At 47.0% G+C, this 19,447-nt stretch overlaps 1 protein-coding gene across 1 annotated transcript in view; it reads left to right on the top strand.

The window, feature by feature from the left end:
- Positions 1–588: 588 nt before the first annotated feature.
- EML1 (EMAP like 1) overlaps positions 589–19,447 on the top strand; it is a 78,535-nt gene continuing 59,676 nt past the window's right edge. The window contains exons 1-2 of the mRNA XM_049612175.1: positions 589–1,918; positions 14,778–14,913. Of these exons, the coding sequence (XP_049468132.1) occupies positions 1,639–1,918; positions 14,778–14,913 (416 nt within the window). The 5' untranslated portion in view covers positions 589–1,638. The remainder of the gene's footprint in view (positions 1,919–14,777; positions 14,914–19,447) is intronic.

The following is a 19,447-nucleotide window of genomic DNA, read 5'->3' as shown; positions in this document are numbered from 1 at the left end:
ATAACGTTACCGTCTATCATGTTTTCATCGAATAACAAAGATTATCCGTAAGTATCTGAAGAGGCTATTAAAATACTTCTTCCTTTCCCTACTGCGTGTCAGTGTGAGGCCAAATGTTCTTTATATACTTCAACCAAAATAACATATCACAGCAGACTGAATACATAAACAAATCTGGTTCTTCGCTAGTAAGTCAGCCATGAAAGAAAATTTTTAAACAGTCAAAGATGTCAATCCTTTCACAAAATTATTTTCGTTTTTAAAAATATAGCAGTTTTTCCATAAAAACGGGCTACTTAATATGTGATACTTTTGTTCTTTGTAGCTAAGTCATGCTTACATATTTATAAAATGCTGTCTTAATTTTCAGCACAGCAGATACTGATAGACACAATTCACACAAACAAAAGTTATTTGTGGTCCCCAGTAAGTGTTGCTAATGTAAAGGAGTCCTGAGGCCACAGTGTCTGAGAAGTGCTGTGTTAAGGCTATTTTATGTGGGTAAGATAATACATCACGCCAATGGTTTTCACTTCAACTGTGTAGCGAAGTCATAATTTTTAAGTTTATTTATTTATCACAAGAGAGAGAGAGAGAGAGAGAATGTGAGCAGGGGAGGGGCAGAAAGAGACGGAGAGAGAGAGAATCCCAACCAGGTTCCCCGCTGTCAGCACAGAACCTGATGTGGGGTTCGAACTCAAAAAACCATGGGATCGTGACCTGAGCCGAAACCAAGAGTTGGACACTTAACTGACTGAGGTACTGGGGTGCCCCAAGCCTTTTTTTCCCCAAAATTTTTATTTAAATTCCAGTTAGATGGGGCGCCTGGGTGGCCCAGTCGGTTAAGCGTCCAGCCTTGGCTCAGGTCACGATCTCACAGTTCGTGGGTTCGAGCCCCACGTCCAGCTCTGTGCTGACAGCTCGAGGCCTGGAGCCTGCTTCGGATTCTGCGTCTCTCTCTCTCTCTCTCTCTCTCAAAAATAAACATTAAAAAAAATAACTTCTAGTTAACATATAGTGTAACATTGGTTTCAGGAGATAGTGTTGTCTTGGGATTATCTGGCCAACCCTTCAGTTAGCATGGTCAGAACAAAAGCGAGATGGTGATGGGGGCGGGGGGTGGATTTCTGCCATGTGAGGGGAGATGCACGCTGGTCCCTCCTCTACCTCTGAGGTCTCCAAATGTCACGGGAAAGAACATGCATTGGCCCGTGTCTAGAATAATACAATAGCGCTTAAAACCTCAGCTAAGAGGGGCGCATGAGTGGCTGAGTCGGTTAAGCGTCCGACTTCTGCCCAGGCCATGATCTCGCAGTTTGTGAGTTCGAGCCCCGCATCAGCATCGGGCTCTGTGCTGACAGCTGGGAGCCTGGAGCCTGCTTCAGATTCTGGGTCTCCCCGTCTCTCGGCCCCTCCCCTGCTCGTGCTCTGTCTCTCTCTGTCTCTCAATAATAAATAATGTTAAAAAAAAAAAAAACTTTTAAAAAATAAAAAAATAAAAAATAAAACCTCAGCTAAGAGGAAATGAAAAGCACGAGCAGAATCACTAAAGACTAGAGCAGAGTGAGACGTTGTAGTTCTGTGTCGCACGAGACGGCCCGTGGTTTCTGCACGAGGGCAGTGGCCTCCAGGATATGAATGGTACCGTGTCCCAGCAATACGCTCCGGGCGTGCGGGTCGGTCCCATCCCTCCGGGGGGCACTCGAGAGTCACTTGTTCCTCTCCTTTGGTTTAGATGACAGCGCTTCCGCCGCGAGTAGCATGGAGGTGACGGACCGCATTGCCTCCCTGGAGCAGCGCGTCCAGATGCAAGAAGACGATATCCAGCTACTCAAATCGGCGCTGGCCGATGTGGTCCGGCGGCTGAACATCACGGAGGAACAGCAGGCGGTGCTGAACAGGAAAGGACCTACCAAAGGTGGGCGCCATAGAGGCACGGGGGCAGCGCTAGACTTGGTCTCGCGGAGGACGCTTGCCCTGGCGGATGCAGGCCCTCCTCAACAGCGACAGACAACCTCAGAAGATCAGGGAACGGCTCTCAGCATTGCCCAAACCATCACACGAGGCGGGGCGGGGTCTTTAACTTTACTTAGTTCTCTTTGGCTTGACATGAGGGAATCGTTAGCCTGTGGTTACATGTGCAGGTGGCCAGAACATGCTTGTGGGGTCAAGGAGGGAGCCATCCAGGGGCCACCGCTGGGAGCACAGGTTTATCTTGCAAGGCAGAGCTGAGCACAAGGACACCCCCGCGATCCTCTGGGCGCCTTGGAGTCTGTTCCACCCGGAAACTTTCTGACAACTCTCCTCTCTTTCCGTGTACTCAGCTTCTGTGCTGCCGTTCTGTTCGGCACAGCCACCAGTTAATGACCCTACGCCACAGCGAAGCTCTGCCCAGGACTGGGGGCCCCCAAGGGGCAGGCCCTTCCCTGAGGAGCTCAGAACCCGCAAGCTAGGAAGCTCCTTCCGGGCACAGCCTGCTGTGTCCTTTGAATGTCCTGCTCTGCTGTCCAGGAGAGCGTAGCCAGCTACAGAGTCTGTATCTCGTGGGTTTCTGGCAAATTTATTTTTTTTTAACTTTTTTAATGTTTATTTAGTTTTCAGAGAGAGACAGAGAGACGGAGCACAAGCAGGGGAGGGTTAGAGAGAGAGGGAGACATGGAATCCAAAGCAGGCTTCAGGCTCTGAGCTGTCAGCACAGAGCCCAATGCAGGGCTCAAACCCATGAACCGCAAGACGATGACCTGAGCCGAATTCGGACGCTTAACCGACTGAGCCACCCAGGCGCCCCTAAAACATTTTTTTAATGTTTATTTTTGAGAGAGAGAGAGAGAGAGAGAGAGAGAGAGAGAGCCAGCCAACACAAGCGGGGGAGGCGCAGAGAGAGAGGGAGACACAGAATCTAAAGCAGGCTCCAGGCTCTGAGCTGTCAGCACAGAGTCTGACGTGGGGCTTGAACCCACGAACCACACGAGATCATGACCTGAGCCGAAGTCGGATGCTTAACCGACTGAGCCCAGGCGCCCCTGGTTTCTGGCAAATTTAAGTCATTTCATTTCCCTGTGACGCCCGTGAGTGAAATATAAGAAAGCACTATTTGTGTTTAAAGTAACTTTGTAGTGACCCTCCTCTTAAAATTTTGCAAGTACGACGCCTCATAAAAGTTTCCTGCTAATCGTACTCGGTTGCCTGATGTCCACTTTCAACCCATAGACCTTGCTCATCTTTTACCAGATCCCCGCTCCTTGTGGCTAACTTTAGAAAACAGAATTCATCTTGGCTGTCAGATTCCTTTACTTAAAACATTGCAGATCACACTGCTATGTAAATGTCCCTTTAAAATTAGCTTTGTTTGTTTGTTTGTTTGTTTGCTCGGATTTAACGAATTATTTCACACTTTCCATGTTTTTCCTGGAGTCAGGAGAGGGTACTGTCTGATGTCACATATGCTAGTTTTCTCTCAAGTCCTTGGCTACATTTTCCCATGTCTGTAGGAAAAAATGTACTTCTTCTTCCTTCAGGGTAATCGTCACCAGCTCTATGTGAGATATACTTGTGGACAACGTTGACATGTTTTCTGTAATTCTTGTATCTGAGCATAGTTGCTACATGATGTTACAATGTTACGTTAATTTCAGGTGTACAATTTGTACCTTACGCCCTGCTCACCACAAGTGTAGCTACCCTCTGATACCATACACGAATACATCTCAAAGAATCTTTTTTTTTAATGTTTATTTATGTTTGAGAGAGAGAGAGAGATCGTGAGTTGGGGAGGGGCAAAGAGACAGAGTGTGAGCACGGGAGGAGCAGAGAGATAGGGAGACACAGAACCTGAAGCAGATTCCAGGCTCCAAGCTGTCAGCACAGAGCCCGACACGGGGCTCGAACTCATGAGCTGTGATATCGGGACCTGAGCCGAAATCGTACACTTAACCAACCGAGCCGCCCAGGCGCCCCTCGAATAATCTTTTTAAGTACTGTTTTTCTCCTTCTAAGTTACAAAGTCATTAGGGAATTTTAAATAGAAACTAAGTTATTTTAGGTATTCTTGACCTACTCAGCTTTCCAAAAATAAATCTGATGACTACTATACCCTAAAGGGTACATTTGAAGTCGTTGCTTTATATAAAACTTCAGACTTCCAAAACATCTATTTTTTTTTAAAAATTAGGGAAAAAAAATAATGCAAGAGGCCTGCCTGTTTCTTTTCTTGATTAAGAGTAAAGTTTTATGAAACTTCCTCTAAGAGAATAGTTTCTTTTCATAGTGAGATCTGATGTGTTTTTTTTAATATAATATTTTTTTTCATAAGTAAAAGTAAATCATGGTATAAAGGCAGAGGGTCACGCCGAGAAATAGAACAAAGGTCATAAGAAAGCTGGTGAGTGGGGTGGCATCCCCCAAATGGAACGGGCCATGACTTGGGGAGGTGGAGAAGTGGGCCCATCAGAGGCTCTGGGTCGCTGCTTTCCTTCGGGAGAGAGCCGTGTTGGTACATGTGCACCTGCCGCTGGGTAGCTGACCCTCAGTAGCCATGGTTCAGTTGGGGGATCTTTCAGACCAGACGGATTTGACACAAACCTCCTCTGTGTGTAAAAGGCCACTTCACATTATTTTGGCTTGCTGTCCTCCTACAGGCTCGAAGCAGACAGGACTCAAGGCATTCTAACTTTTAAGTATTAAGTGATGTTTCCCCCCCAAGGTCAGTTTTCTGAACCTTAGGGTTCAGTGTTCTGAGCTTTGGGCACCTAACTTCGTGCTGTTGGCCCAGCGACAGGAATGGCGGTGCAGCAAGAAACAGGCCACGCTGGTAGGCAGTGAGCTTTCAAAGTGCTCAGCACGGCTCAGCTCGAAGGAAGTGTGTGCCGTGTCTGTGCCACAGTCACCCTGATGGGCAGACCTCAGAGTCTATACAGTAGCCCCAGGGTTGCCCGTGAGGCTGTAAATCCCTTTCCATGGTACCACTTCACTTTGTTCGAAGATATTTTATTCTTCTTCGTATGACTTCACTCGGGTAACAATGAGAACAACTGCCGTCTCGGGAAAATAATTCACTAACAGATCAAGTTCGTGGCTTCCTGAGACAGGGGGGAGATTGTGGCCAAGCCATCAGATGCTGGGCCTGTGGACACAGAGTTTACATAGGAGGGAGCTGTGACTCACACCGCTTTTCCCTGGCAACATTCTCCTGGTGCCGGGGATTTTTAACCAGTGATGCCGTCCTGGGGCTTAGGAGTTACTAAGTCTCCACCGAAGCCCCCCAGACGTTGTTATTCGTGTTTTCTTTTGCCTTTGGGTTTTTTTTAAGTATTGAGAACGGGTTGCCCTGTCACGCTTCTTACCTACAGACAACCTCAGCCCACAAAGGTGGCCCTGCTTATGTCAGATTGACCTTATGTCAGATGCGGAGATTTGGTATGTTTTAATTTTGCTGAGCTTGGGTTACCCTGTACTGGGGAGAAGAGAATCAAATAGTTTTCCCTGCTACCTAACAATGCGGTTAAGAAGACCCCCATGTATATTGATTGCTGTTGTGAGTATAAATACAGAAATGTGCTTTATGAATAAAAGAGTTCATTGCAACACCATGCATATTGGAGAATACTTGGATAGAAAGGAGCAGAGGGAGGGGCGCCCAGGTGGCTCAGTCGTTAAGCGACCGACTTTGGTTCAGGTCATGATCTCGCGGTCCGTGGGTTCGAGCCCCACATCAGGCTCTGTGCTGACACAGCTCAGAGCCTGGAGCCTGCTTCAGATTGTGTCTCCCGCTCTCTCTGCTTCTCCCCCACTCACGCTCTGTCTCTCTCTGTCTCTCAAAGATGAATAAATGTTAAAAACAAAAAAATGTTTACAAAAAGGAGCAGAGGGAGTGCAAGCTACAGGGGCCGAAAACTGCAGCACTGTATGATCGAACACTGGGTCCTCATTAAAAACGTTCACGTTACTGGTAGCAACAGGGAAAGCACCTGTGCATTACATTAAGAGTCACAAGCAAGATAGAAAACTGTATACACTGTAAAATTCAAGTTAATAGACAAAATCTACGCAAAAAGACTGGAAAGAAGTATAACCAAGTGTTTTCACTGACTTTTTGTTCCCTGAGTGGTGGGACTGTGACCTTTTTTTCTTCTTTATACGTTTAGTTGGTTTCTAAGTGTTCTTTAGAGTAATAAGCAGAAGAAATTCGTGTTTTAAATGTGACGCTTTTCTGGGGTGCCTGGGTGTCTCAGTCGGTTGAGCGTCCGGCTTCGGCTCAGGTCATGATCTCACGGTTGGTGGGTTCGAGCCCCGCATCGGGCTCTGTGCTGACAGCTCAGAGCCTGGAGCCTGCTTGGGATTCTGTGTCTCCCTCTGTCTCTGCCCCTCCCCAGCTTGTGGCTCTGTCTCTGTCTCTCAAAAATTTATTGTTAAAAAAAAATTGGGGGGCACCTGGGTGGCTCAGGTGGTTGACCACCTGACTTCAGCTTCAGGCATGATCTCACGGTTCCTGAGTTCAAGCCCCGTGTCGGGCTCTGTGCTGACAGCTCAGAGCCTGGAGCCCGCTTCGGATTCTGTGTCTCCCTCTCTCTCCGCCCCTCCCCTGCTCATGCTCTGTCTCTCTCTGTCTCTGAAAAATGCATAAACGTTAAAAAAAATTAAAGTAAAAATGACTCCTGTTTTACCTCGTAAACTGATCTTCTCCTGCCCCGAGGACAGCAGCAAGGAGCAAGTGCCCAGAGGCTGGTGGCCTGTTCTCAAGAAGATAAGGAGTCGTGATTTGGAGTTAAATTCACAATAGACCCATTGTATGTATGCATGGCGGATTTCCATCTCAGTGCAAGGGGAGTGCTGTGAGATTTTAATGGAAAACGTAGTCCTTGTCGGCTTTGTTCTGTGCTCACCAGCAAGTAATTCACATTTACCACTTTAAATGTTGCTCCTGTATTCAGGCCTAATTAACTCTGCCTCAGGTATCTCGGATCACAACTGAAACGCTACATTAATTCTTCCCACATCGCATTCAGGGTACCTGACTGCACCCTGATGTCCGAAGCATTCTGTCCTGGATGTAGCCCTGGCCGTGGGATAATAGCTCCCACTCCTCCCGTGCCTGCTGCGCCCGGACACGATGCTAACACCTTTCCACTCCTCACTCCCCGTGCTCTGGGAGCCCTGCAGGGTGGGCGCTGGGATCCTTATTTTTAAGAAGCGAGGGCCCGGAAGGGTGGTGACTTCTCTGAGGCTCCGTGAAGTAAGCCTCGCTGAGTCGGGCCGGTCCTGCGTGATTCCTTTATTGCTCTGTGCTTCCCAACGTCCCTTGAGACGTGAGCTCCCAACCATCCTGCCCCCCCCCCCCCCGCCATGAATGCATTCCAAATACATGCCATTCATCATGCATTCTCTTTTGATTTTAGAAATTCTTCTTTCGTGCTGTGTGTCTACGTTTTGCCCCTAGGAACAATTGAAATGTTATTTACAAAATCCCTTTTATGAACCAGCAGAATGTCTCCTATCTTAGTGTCGTGTGGAAACGGAGGAGTCATTTATCTCAGCCCCTGATGAGCGGAAATTGCGTGTGAGCCCTTCCCTCGGTGCACTTTCTCCTCCACAGTTGGAAACGTTGCCCGTCTGAAGATCATGCGTTGTCCTACAGGCCGCTCTCGTATCCTCCTGTCCTCCCGCTCGCAATCCAGGCTGCTGCCTGCTCACACTGGACGTTAGCAGGTGTTTTTCCTTCCAGAACATTCCCTTTGTGGCAGCCGCCTTTCTTCCTTGAGTGGCTAACCACGTCCAGATGGGCAAACCTGGCAGCGACCTGAGGAGGCGTCACGTGCAAAATACGCAGTTACTAGGCGTGTTGGTGGCAGCTGTGGTGCTCTTGACCAAGCCCGTGGCCGTGACGGCCTGAGGACGTTACCAAGAGCGGCACAGCCAGCGAGATCTTGCCAAAGTAGGGGTCTCTCCACCTTCTTTGCCACTCCGAGGTGGTCACCATGCCTCCCTGCCATCCTGTGTTTTCTTTCACGATTGCATTTTTTTATTTTTAAAAACTTTTTTAATGTTTATTTTTGAGAGAGACAGAGACAGAGCACAAGTGGGGGAGGGGCAGAGAGAGAGGGAGACACAGAATCGGAAGCAGGCTCCGGGCTCCGAGCTGTCAGCACAGAGCCCGACGCGGGGCTCGAACTCACAGGTGGTGAGATCATGACCTGAGCCGAAGTCAGACGCTTAACCGATGGAGTCACCCAGGCGCCCCTTCTTTCATGATTTCTTATCAGAGCTTTAAGAATTCTGTTTGTTTTGAGGACACTCTGTGACAGTGTGACGTACAGGATCCGTTACACCCTGTGCAAAAGCCACTGCGCGCAGTTGATATCCTCTCCGTGGGTTTCCACAGCCCTAGTTTCCCTTTCGGGAGAAGGACAGAACGAGGTTATGACGAGACTGGATTTGAGATCAGTGCGGTCTGATGGACACGTACTTGTTGTGTTCCTTCTGTGGGGGCATCACAGCAGGTCCCACCATCAAGGAGCCTCCCATCGTGGATGGAGAGGACAGGTGAACAAACAGACGACTGCCATGTGGTGTCCTGGGTGTGGTGACACAGGACACCCCTGGCACAGGCCAGGGAAGTGGGAGCAGGGAGGAGGCTCGCCCAACCTGGTTTGGCGGGGTGTGTGTGTGTGTGTCTGTGTGTGTGTGTGTATCTGTGTCTGTGTGTGTGTGTCTGTGTGTGTCTGTGTGTGTGTGTCTGTGTGTGTATGTGTGTGTATGTGTATGTGTCTGTGTGTGTGTGTGTATGTGTGTGTGTGTGTGTATGTGTGTGTGTGTCTGTGTGTGTGTGTGTCTGTGTGTGTGTGTATGTGTCTGTGTGTGTGTGTGTATGTGTCTCTGTGTGTGTATGTGTCTGTGTGTGTGTGTCTGTGTGTGTGTCTGTGTGTGTGTGTGTGTATGTGTCTGTGTGTATGTGTGTGTCTGTGTGTATGTGTGTGTGTGTGTGGTGGGGTGGGTGGGGGTCCTGGACGAGGGGCCAGAGAGGCGCTTGGTACAAGACATCCTCCTCGGGCCCTCTGGGTCCTGTCTTTTTTATTTTTTTAATGTTTATTTATTTATTTTTTGAGAGAGAGAGAGAGAGAGAGAGAGAGAGAGGGAGAGAATGTGAGCAGTACAGGAGCAGAGAGGGAGGGAGAGAGAGAGAATCCCGAGCAGGTTCCCCGCTGTCAGCGCAGAGCCCGGCTCGGGGCTCCATCTCCCAAGCCGTGAGACCGTGACTTGAGCCGAGGTCAAGAACTCAACCGACGGAGTTACCCAGGCAACCTTGTGGGTCCTTTCTTTACCCTCCTCTGGCCAGCTCCACAGGTCAGCCTGCAGGGACCACGCCAGCAGGCCCTTGCCCTCCCCCTCCCAGTTAGGTCTGCACACGGGGAGCCCTCGCTGGGGCTTGGAAGGAGGGGAGAGAGGGGGGCCTTCACTTCCTTGGTTCCTGCCGCGTGGGGTCCCTCGGGTTGGCTGTGTCCCTCCTCTGAATGTTGCTTCTGCTCCCAAAGCAGTTTCTCTCCCTTTAGGTTCAGGTGACTGCTCCCCCCATCAGCCCCTGGGGCCCAGGAGGGGTGACTTGCTCTCTGCTGTCAGCCCAAGAGACAGAGCAGCATACCTGGCCTGCCTGCCTCCGGAGCAGGGTGTGCAGAGATCTAGGGGACACCCCTCCCAGCTCAGGCATCGTCGGCGACCCCCTCTGCTCTGCAGAGTGAGATTAGCTCATCTGGAACAACAGTGTATAAGCCAGTGCTCAACTGGGAGGCCCAGACTGGTGTAGGAGCTGGGAGAGGCCGTCCGGGAGGGCAGAAATGCCCAGGAGAGGACAGCGGCGTAGCCTGTGGGTCTCAAAGTGGGGTCCCCGGAGCAACGGAGAGATGCCCTGAGAGCTTGCTAGAAAGGCAGATTCTCAGGCTGCACCCCAGACCCCGGATCGGAAACACTATGGGCCGGAGCCCCGCGTTGTGTATCGTAGCATGCCCTCCAGGTGAGTGCACATACCCGCGTTCGCTAGCCCAGCAAGAGCAGAGCTGAGGAGGTGGAATTGTTTGGCTTGTTGGTTGGTGGGGGGCACACAGAAGCACCTGGGGACATGGTGGGAAAAATAAAGTCGTACGGGTAGAATGAGAGCAGATGGCTGAGGTTACAAAAGCCCAGATCCTGACTGGCCGGGTGGCCGGGAGGTGCACTAACCCAGGAGTCGGGATGGTGTCCTCTTCCCTCCGCGGGCTGGTTGTGAAGTAGGAGCCCCCAGATGTGCAGGTCCCGTGTCAGTCCTGGTTACGTGCAACATGGTGCGGTGGCTCCTGGGGGCCGTTGGAGGTGGTGGCGAGGGACATCAAGGTGAGGGTCACAGGGAGGCGAGCCTGGACCCGGCTGACGGAGCGCCCCGGAGACCCACCCTTGGGGCTAGGAGTCGTGCTGCGGGGACAGGCTGGACAGGCAGGAACGGAAGGGACAGACAGGCTCACATATGCGTCGTTCTCATCTCTGGGGCTGCCATGACAGGTGACCACAAACTGGGAGGCTTATAACAATGGACGTATTCTCTCCCAGTCCTGGAGGCCGGCAGTCCGAGATCAGTGCCGCTGGACTGAAGTTGAGGGGCGGGCAGGCTTGGTTCCTTCCAGAGGCTCTAAGGGAGGCTGTCCCGGGCCCCTCTCCCCACTTCCGTGGCTGCTGGCCATCCTTGGCATTCCCTGGCCTCTGGACGCTTCGCTCCAAGCTCTGCGTCCACAGGCACGTGGCCTCCTCCCCAGGGGGGCTCTGTGTCTCTTCTCTTCTCCTCACAAGGGCACCATCGTTGGGTTCAGGGCCCACCCTAATCCTGTATGACCTCATCTTAACTAATTACATCTCCAAAGACCCTATTTCCAAGTAAGGTCATATCCTGAGGTTCTGGGTGAACATGAATGTGGGGGACTCTGTTTAACACAGTACATGTACTTAAAAAAAAAAATAACAACCCAGAATGGGCCAAGATGGTGGACAAAGCAGAGAGACGAGGAAGAGCGGCCGTGACGGTGCCTGTCTTCCTGCTGGGGAGAAGGGTCCTGGGGACCAGCACGCTGTGTGCGAGAGAAGATGGGGAATCGTGGTTTGGGAGCCGTGCTGCTTCCACTGAGGAGTGCTAGCTCCCAGTGCACCCCAGGCCCTTGAGTGAGCAGGTGCTCGGGAGATGAGGAAAGAGAGCATAGAGGGTGGCGAAGGGCTTCATGCTCTGGCTGGGGAGCCGCCTGTGGCTTTTGCCATTTTCGGTCACATTTAACAAAAGAAGGAAGCTGGGACGCCGGGGTGGCTTTGTTAGTGAAGCATCAGGCTTCGGCTCAAGTCATGATCTCGCGGTTCGTGGGTTCGAGCCCCATGTCGGGCTCTGTGCTGACAGCTCGGAGCCTGGAGCCTGCTTCGGATTCTGTGTCTCCCTCTCTCTCTGGCCCTTCCCCTCTCGAGCTCTGTCTCTCTCTCAAAAATAAATAAACATTAAAAAAATTTTTAAATAAAAAAAAATTAAAAAGAAAGAAGGAAGCCTAGCCTTCTGCTTTAGGGGCCGAAAAGTTCCGGTTCATTAAAAACTTGGCATTCTAGGCAGTTTTGTTATTGTTTTCAAGAACATAAATTGAGGCAGATTTAATTCTGTGATGGACAAAATAAATTCTGCTAGCATTTCAAATAATTTTGTTTTTTTAATTTCAGAGTAGTGTTAGATTTACAGAAGAGTTACAGGGATAGTACAGACAGTTCCCATATGCCCCGCACCCAGGTTCCCCTACTATTAATGTTCTACATTTAGTATGCCACCACAGTGATACATTTTTATTAATTAAAGGCACACTGTATTTAGATTTCCTTAGTTTATCCTTAATACCCTTTTTTGCTGTTGTTCCAGGATCGATCCAGGATCACATTTGTCTCCTTAGGCTCCTCTAGACTGACAGTTGCTCAGACTTTTTCCTTGTCTCTGATGACCCTGACAGTTTTGAGGAGCCCTAGTCAGATGGCTCATTGTCCTTCACCTTGGGTTTGGGTAGGTCATGGGTTTTGGGGAGGAAGACCGTAGAGGTAAAATGCATGTCCTTCACATCCTGTCAAGGTCATGTGCTATCGGTAGGACTCATCACTGTGACGTTGGCTTGGACAGAGTTTGCCAGGTTTGTCCACAGTGCAGTGACTCCCCCCGTCCCCACTCTGGACAGTAAAGAAGGCAGTCACTATGCCGCCCACACTTAAGGAATAGAGAATTGCACTCCACCTCCTTGGTTATCTACATAAATTATCTGGAATTATGCACGGGAGACGTATCTTTGCTCCCCCCATTTAATCATTTCCTCCGTTATCAACTTGTATCGGTATGGACTCACGGATACTTGTATACCTCAGGCTGTGATCCAGTACTGCCTTATGTGGTTTGTTCCTGCGGGTTTCCCAGCTTTGGCTACGGGGAGCTCTTTCAGTTGGCTCCTGAGTGCCTCTGACTTGACCCCATCAGTATAGGGGTTGGGGTTTTATTACTGCTTTTGAGCACTTCCTTTCTCTTTGGTAGTACAGGATGCTCCGGGCCCATGTCGTGGGTGCCCTGCCCCAGCCCCAAATTTGGGCATTTCCCCGAGGAGTCCAGGCTCCCCTGCTGTTGTGGAATCGTGTTAGAAACCAAGGTTTGGGCTCCGGGTGATATTGCTTTCGGCAGTCGTAGCGGGCAGAGCTAAGGCATGTCTGTGTTTACACCAATACGTGTTTACATACGCATGTATAATTGTGTATCTGTGGCTGTATCAGGCTAAACCTGGCTCATTGCAGCCTCCCCCTGGCTTGTCTGTAGCCTTGCTCTGCAACAATGAAGCCTTGCTCCCACCATCCTTCACCCGTCTCTTAATTGTTCCCACCATCCTTCACCCGTCTCTTAATTGTTCTCGCCCTAGTGTTCATGATTGTGGTTTCAGAGGTATAGACCATGCCCTGTGGGAAACAATGTTACTGACTGGACCACAGTGCTTACCATGTGCTCCCGGGTAGGCAGACAGTCTCTCCCCATTTCCACAGCACCTCTCCTGCCCCACCCCCTTCCATGACATCGTAGTACATACTTGTAACGTAGTTTGATTCTTTTATCTGTCATGGGTTCCCCCCCGCCCCCATCTCCTAACTGATTTTTCTCTGCAAACGTTCAAGTTCATTCTTTGTGCCATAAGAGCCTGTAAGTTTTGACAGATGCCTGATGTCACATAGCCACCGTGCAGCATCACATAATCATTTTACCACCCTAAATTTCTCCTAGGTCTTACCTGTTCAGCCCTCCGCCCCCCACCCGGCCAACCTCTGGCAACCACTGATCTGGTTTTTTGCTTCTATAGTTTTGCCTTTTATAAAAAAAAATTTTTTTAATTTTATTTATTTTTGAGAGAGAGATAAGAACGCAAGTGGGGGAGGGGCAGAGAGAGAGAGGGAAACACAGAATCCGAAGCAGACTCCAGGCTCTGAGCTGTCAGCACAGAGCCCGATGCGGGGCTTGAACCCACAAACTATGAGATCATGGCCCAAGCCAAAGTTGGATGCCTAACCACCTGAGCCACCCAGGCGCCCCAGTGTTTTGCCTTTTATAGACTGTCATATAAATGGAATCATACAGAACACAGCCTTTCGAGCCTGGCTGCTTTCACTTGGTGGCATGGATTTAATAAGCCTCAGCCCTGTCCTTGGCGTGGATTTCTTCCTCACTTTTTTTTTTTTTTTTTTTTTTTGCTGAATCATATTCCGCAGTCTGGATGGACCACAGTCTGTTTTTCCACTCACCCATTGAAGGACATCTTGGTTGCTTCCAGTTCCTGACAATATTATGAAAAAAAAAAAAAAACTGCTATAAATATTAAATGCAGGCTTTATACAGACATGAGTTTTCAAATCAGTTGAGTAAATAAATACCCAATGTCACACAATGCCTGGATCCTACCACAAGACTATATTTAGCAACTGCCAAACTGTCTTCCCGGGTGTCTGTACCATTTTGCATTCCCACCAGCCATGAATGAGAACCCCGTGGCTCTGCATCCTGGCCAGCAAGTGCTATTTTGTTTGTTTTTTTGGATTTTAGCCACCCTAATAGGTGTATAGAGATATCTCATTATGGTTTTAATTTGCATTTCCCTAATGACAAAAGATGTGGAACATCTTTTCATATGTTTATTTGCCATCTGTAGATCGTCTTGGGTGAAGTGTCTGTTCAGATCTTTTGCCCATTTTTTTAATTGGGCTGCTTGTGTTCGGACTGTTTTAAGCATTCTTTCTTTATATTCCAGATACGAGTCCTTTATCAGATATGTGATTTGTAGATACTTTCTCCCAGTCTGTGACTTATCTTTTCTTCCTTATAACAATGCATTTCACAGAGCAAGCGTTTTTATAATTTTAATGAAGTCCAAGCAATCTGTTTTTCTCTTTCATGGATCGTGCTTTTGGTGGTGTATCTAAAAAGCCACCAAACCCAAGGTCACACGGATTTTTCTCCTGTGTTTTCATCTAGAAGTTTTTTGCATTCTGGTCTTGGGTCCACTTTGAGTTAGTTGCTGTGTAAGGGGCGAGGCTGGTGTCTAGGTTCCTTGTCCCAACATCCTTTGTTGAAAATCTCTGCTGAGTTCTCTTGGTGCCTTTGTCAATCCTGCCAGCATTTTAAAACTGATACCCTCTTCCTTCCTCCCTGTCTTAAGTTCTGTAAAAAGTTACACTGACAAAGGGGAAAGTTCTGATTACATTTTCTGCTCATCTCGCAGCAAGACCACTGGTGCAGACCTTGCCCTTAAGAACCACCATCAACAATGGCACCGTGTTACCAAAGAAACCTAGTGGCTCTCTGCCGTCCCCTTCCGGGGCCAGGAAAGAAACTGCTGTGGCAGCGGCAGCCAAAAGGTAGGTGGAGCGCGCCTTAAGCGAACTCTGAAAGGAGTTCCATCTCAGACTTAAAATCAATTATCGCCTTTTCATACGACCCTTGTTAATTTCTTGTCTGAATTAAAATTCATAAAAGTATAAGATTTGGTGTGTTGACATATCAGGACCTATATAAGTTTTTCTGCCTTTTTTTTTTTTTTTTTTACTTAATCTTACTGTCTCTGAAATCCCATTGGCTAACAGCACAGTGTGCCATTTTGTATTTTAAAGTTCTCTTTTAAAAACACAAATGGGAGTGTAACCTGTGTGCAAATGAATATGCTCTTCCCGAGTTCCTCTCTGGCACAGAGCAAATCTCAGGTCTCCAGACCAACCTAAGTTATTTACCTGTAAAATTTGGATAAGCTCATCCTTTTAAATTGTGCCAAACGGCGATGTTCTAGATACTGATGTTGTCTCTCAGAGCATAGTTTGCTCTTAACTTTTCTATAAGTTCATAATCGTCATATTGAAAGTTTATCTCTTATATGCCAGGCTACTTTTCTAAATTTTTAGGCTCTAGGAAATTCAATGCCTGATGGTAATGCAGCCTAGAAGACCCTGGCTTGTTATGAGTACACTGTGGAAGCCATAGAACTTTTTACGATACTAACTGGCCAGTAGGTGCCCGGACACAGAGCGGAGCAAACTCTAGGGCACGCTGGGGCCACCATTGGGCTTGTAGGCGTTAGATTGGATGCTGGGTTGGGACTCGGAATGAAAACCTAGCGATCTCGTCTTCTGTTTTAAATATGTAGGTTTGCACTCTCCCTCACCAAGTGTATTTTGATTGTGTTTTGATCAAATAGAGTTTCATGTACTTGTTGTTTGCGAATTTTAAGAAAATTGGTTTTGTGGGGCTTTTTAAAACTTAAAAAATGAAATTCTTAGCCTCATTTTGTATCTGTTTCTTAAAGTATATTTATTTATTTTGAGAGAGAGAGAGAGAGAGAGCACGAACATGCGCATGGGGGAGGGGCATGTGCCTCTCATGAGAGAGAGAGAATCCCAAGCAGGCTCCATGCTGTCAGTGCAGAGCCCGACACGGGGCTCAGTCCCACAAACGGGGAGGTCATGACCTGAGCCGAGATCAAGAGTCGGATATTTAACCAAATGAGCCACCCCGGCGCCCTCGTTTCTGTTTAATACTTACTTGAATCATTTATTTCTAATCCACGTGAAATGCCCTTCTAGAGTCTAATTGACAGTAGTAGATACGGACTTTTTTTTTTCATCTAGATGCTGAAGATTGTCAAGGCTTTTTATTTCAAAGTTCAGATTGCCATGTGTTATAAAGCACATAACGTTAAATTTATCGCCTTAATCGTTTTTAAGCATACAATTCAGTAGCGTTAAACACTGTCGCACGTTGTTGTGCAACGGATCTCCAGAACTTTTTTGTCTATTTTTGTGTGTGTTTGTTTGTTTGTTTGTTTGCTTCTTTCTTTCTTTCTTTCTTTCTTTCTTTCTTTCTTTCTTTCTTTCTTTCTTTCCATTTTAATTCCAGGATCGTTAACACACAGTGTTATATTAGTTTCAGGTGCACGATACAGCGATTCACCACTTCCCTACGTCCCCCGGTGCTCATCATGACAGATGCCCTCCTTCATCCCCATCACCGACTCCCCTCATCCCCCACCCAGCTCCCTTCTGGTAATCATCAGTTTAAAGAACCTCATTTTGCAAAACCGAATCTCCACCCGTTAAACACTAATTCCTGTCCCCAGCCCTTCACAGTCACCTCTCTGCATTCTGTTTCTGTGACTTTGACTCCTTTGGATGCTTCCTCTGAGTAGAGACATACAGTATTTGTGTGTCCCTTTGTGACTGGCTTTTTTCACTTAGCATGATATCCTCGAGCTTCATCCGTATTGTAGCGTATCACAGGATTTCCTTCTTTTTTTAGGTCTGCATAATACACACACACACACACGTCACCGTTTCTTTATCCATTCAACTGTCGATGGATGCTTGGGTTGTTTCCACCTCTTGGTTATTGTAAATGATGCTACAATGAATACGGGTGTGCAAATAGCTCTTCAAAATCCTGCTTTTCGTTCTTTTGGATACATACCCAGAAGTGGCATTGCTGAGTCATAAGGTAATTCTATTTTTAATTTTTTGAGGGAGTGCCATACTGTTTTCCATAATGGCTACACCATTTTACATTTCCACCAACAGCAGGCAAAGGTTCTCATTTCTTCTCATCCTTGCCCAAAACTTGTTATTTTCTGTTCTTTTGCGGGTGGTCATCCTAATGGATTTGAGGCAATATCTCATTGTGGGTTTGATTTGCATTTCTCATATGATAAGTGATATTGAGCATCTTTTAAAAAAATTTTTTTTAATGTTTATTTATTTTTGAGAGAGAGATTGAGAGAGAGAGAGAGAGAGAGAGAGACAGAGAGAGAACATGATCAGGGGAGGGACAAAGAGAGAGGGAGACACAGAACCTGAAGCAGGCTCCAGGCTCCGAGCTGTCAGCACAGAGCCTGACGCAGGGCTCGAACTCACTAACCGTGAGATTGTGACCCGAGCCGAAGTTGGATGCTTTAACCGACTGAAACACCCAGGCACCCCTTGAGCATCTTTTGTTAAGTAATCTCTATGCCCAGTATGGGACTTGAGCTCACGAACCCCGAGATCAAGCCTCACATGCTCTACCAACTGAACCAGCCAGGCACCCCAACATTGAGCATCTTTTTATATGCTTGTTGGCCATTTGTATATCACCTTTGGAGAAATACCTATTCAAGTCCTTCGTCCATTTTTTAATCAAATTAGTCATTTTTTAGTTATTGTTCTTGAACTGTAGAATTTCCTTTTGTATTCTGGATATTAACCCCTTATCAGATCTATGATTTGCAAATATTTTCTCCCATTACATAGTTGCCTTTCACTCTATGGATTGTTTCCTTGATGCACCAAAGTTTTTAAGTTTGATGTAGTCCCAAGTGTCTGTTTTTGTTGTTGGTGTCACATCCAAGAAGTCATTGGCAAGTACAGGACCCCGAAGCTTTCCTCCTGTGTTTTCTTGTGAGAATTTTATGGTTTTAGGTCATGTGTTTAGGTCTTTAATCCCTTTTGAGTTAATTTTTGTGTATAGTCCAAGGTAAAGGTAGAGCTCCATTCTTTTGCATGTGGATGTTCAGTTGTCCTTTTGCCATTTGTTGAAAGACACTGTCTTTTTCCCATCGTGTGGTCTTGGCTCCCTTGTTGACAGTCATTTGGCCGAATACTCAAGGGTTTATTTCTGGACTCTCTATTCTGTTCCATTGGTCTATATTTTTGTCTTTGTGCTAAGGAAGATTCCACACCAACTTGATTACTGTTACTTTGTAGTATGTTTTGAAATCAGGAAGCTTGAGGCCTCCAACGTTGTTCTTCTTTTTCAAGGTTCTTTGGCTATTTGGGGTCCCTTGACATTCCTTTTTAGGATTTTTTTTTCTGTTTCTGCAAAAAATACCATTGGGATTTTGACAGGGTGTACATTGAATCTATAGATCGTTTTGGGTAATACAGACATTTTAACAATATTGAGTCTTCCAATCCATGAAAGTGGGATGTGTTGCCACTTATTTCTGTCTTCTTTGGTTTTTTTTTCAGCCATGTTTTCTGTGTGCAAGTCTTTTACCTCTTTGGTTCAATTTATTCCTGAGTATATAATCCTTTCTGATTCGATAGCAAGAGGGATTGTTTTCTTAATTTCCTTTTTGATTTAGTCATTGTTAGTATAGGAGTGCAACTGATTTTGTTGATTCTTTTTATATCCTGCAACTTTGCTGGAATTGTTTACTCGTTTTCAAATGTTGTGTGTGTGGAATCTTTAGAGTTTTCCACATGTAGGATCATGTCGTCTGCAAACAGAGATAACTTGCCTTCTCTCTTTCCAATTTTGATACCTTTCATTTGTTTTTCTTGTCTAATTGTGCTGGCTAGGATTTCCAGTAGTGTGTTGAACAGGAGTAATGAGACTGTGTCTCCTCACCTTGTTCCTGATCTTAGAGGAAAAGCCTTTAGTCTTCACTGTTGAATGTGGCGACAGCTGTGAGCTTTTCATTCATGGCTTTTATTATGTTAAGGTAGTTTTCTTCTATTTCTAATTTGTTGGGAGTTTTTAACATGAAAGAATGTTGAGTTTTGTCGAGCGCTTTTTTTTTGCATCAATTAAGATAGTGATGTGGTATTTGTCCTTCATTGTGTTAACATGGTATTCCATTGATTTTCATATGTTGAACCATCCTTGTATTCCATGAGTAAATCCCACTGGGCTGTGGTGTATGCAGTGGTCCCTCTCATCCGTGGTTTTGCTTTCTTCAGTTTCAATTGCCTATGGTCAACCTCAGTTCAGAAGCTCATGACTGTCCTTCTGACATATCATCAGAAGGTCAAATAGTAGCCTAACATTATGTCACAATGCCTCCCTCCCTCACCTCATTCTATCTAATCATGTAGGCATTTTATCATGTCACATCATCACAAAAAGAAGGGTGAATAGAGTAGTACAGTAAGA

This window comes from Panthera uncia (assembly GCF_023721935.1).
Source record: "Panthera uncia isolate 11264 chromosome B3 unlocalized genomic scaffold, Puncia_PCG_1.0 HiC_scaffold_1, whole genome shotgun sequence".
Taxonomy (NCBI): domain Eukaryota; kingdom Metazoa; phylum Chordata; class Mammalia; order Carnivora; family Felidae; genus Panthera; species Panthera uncia.
Note: the sequence above shows the minus strand (reverse complement) of the source record. Positions and strands in the feature narration are given on the sequence as shown.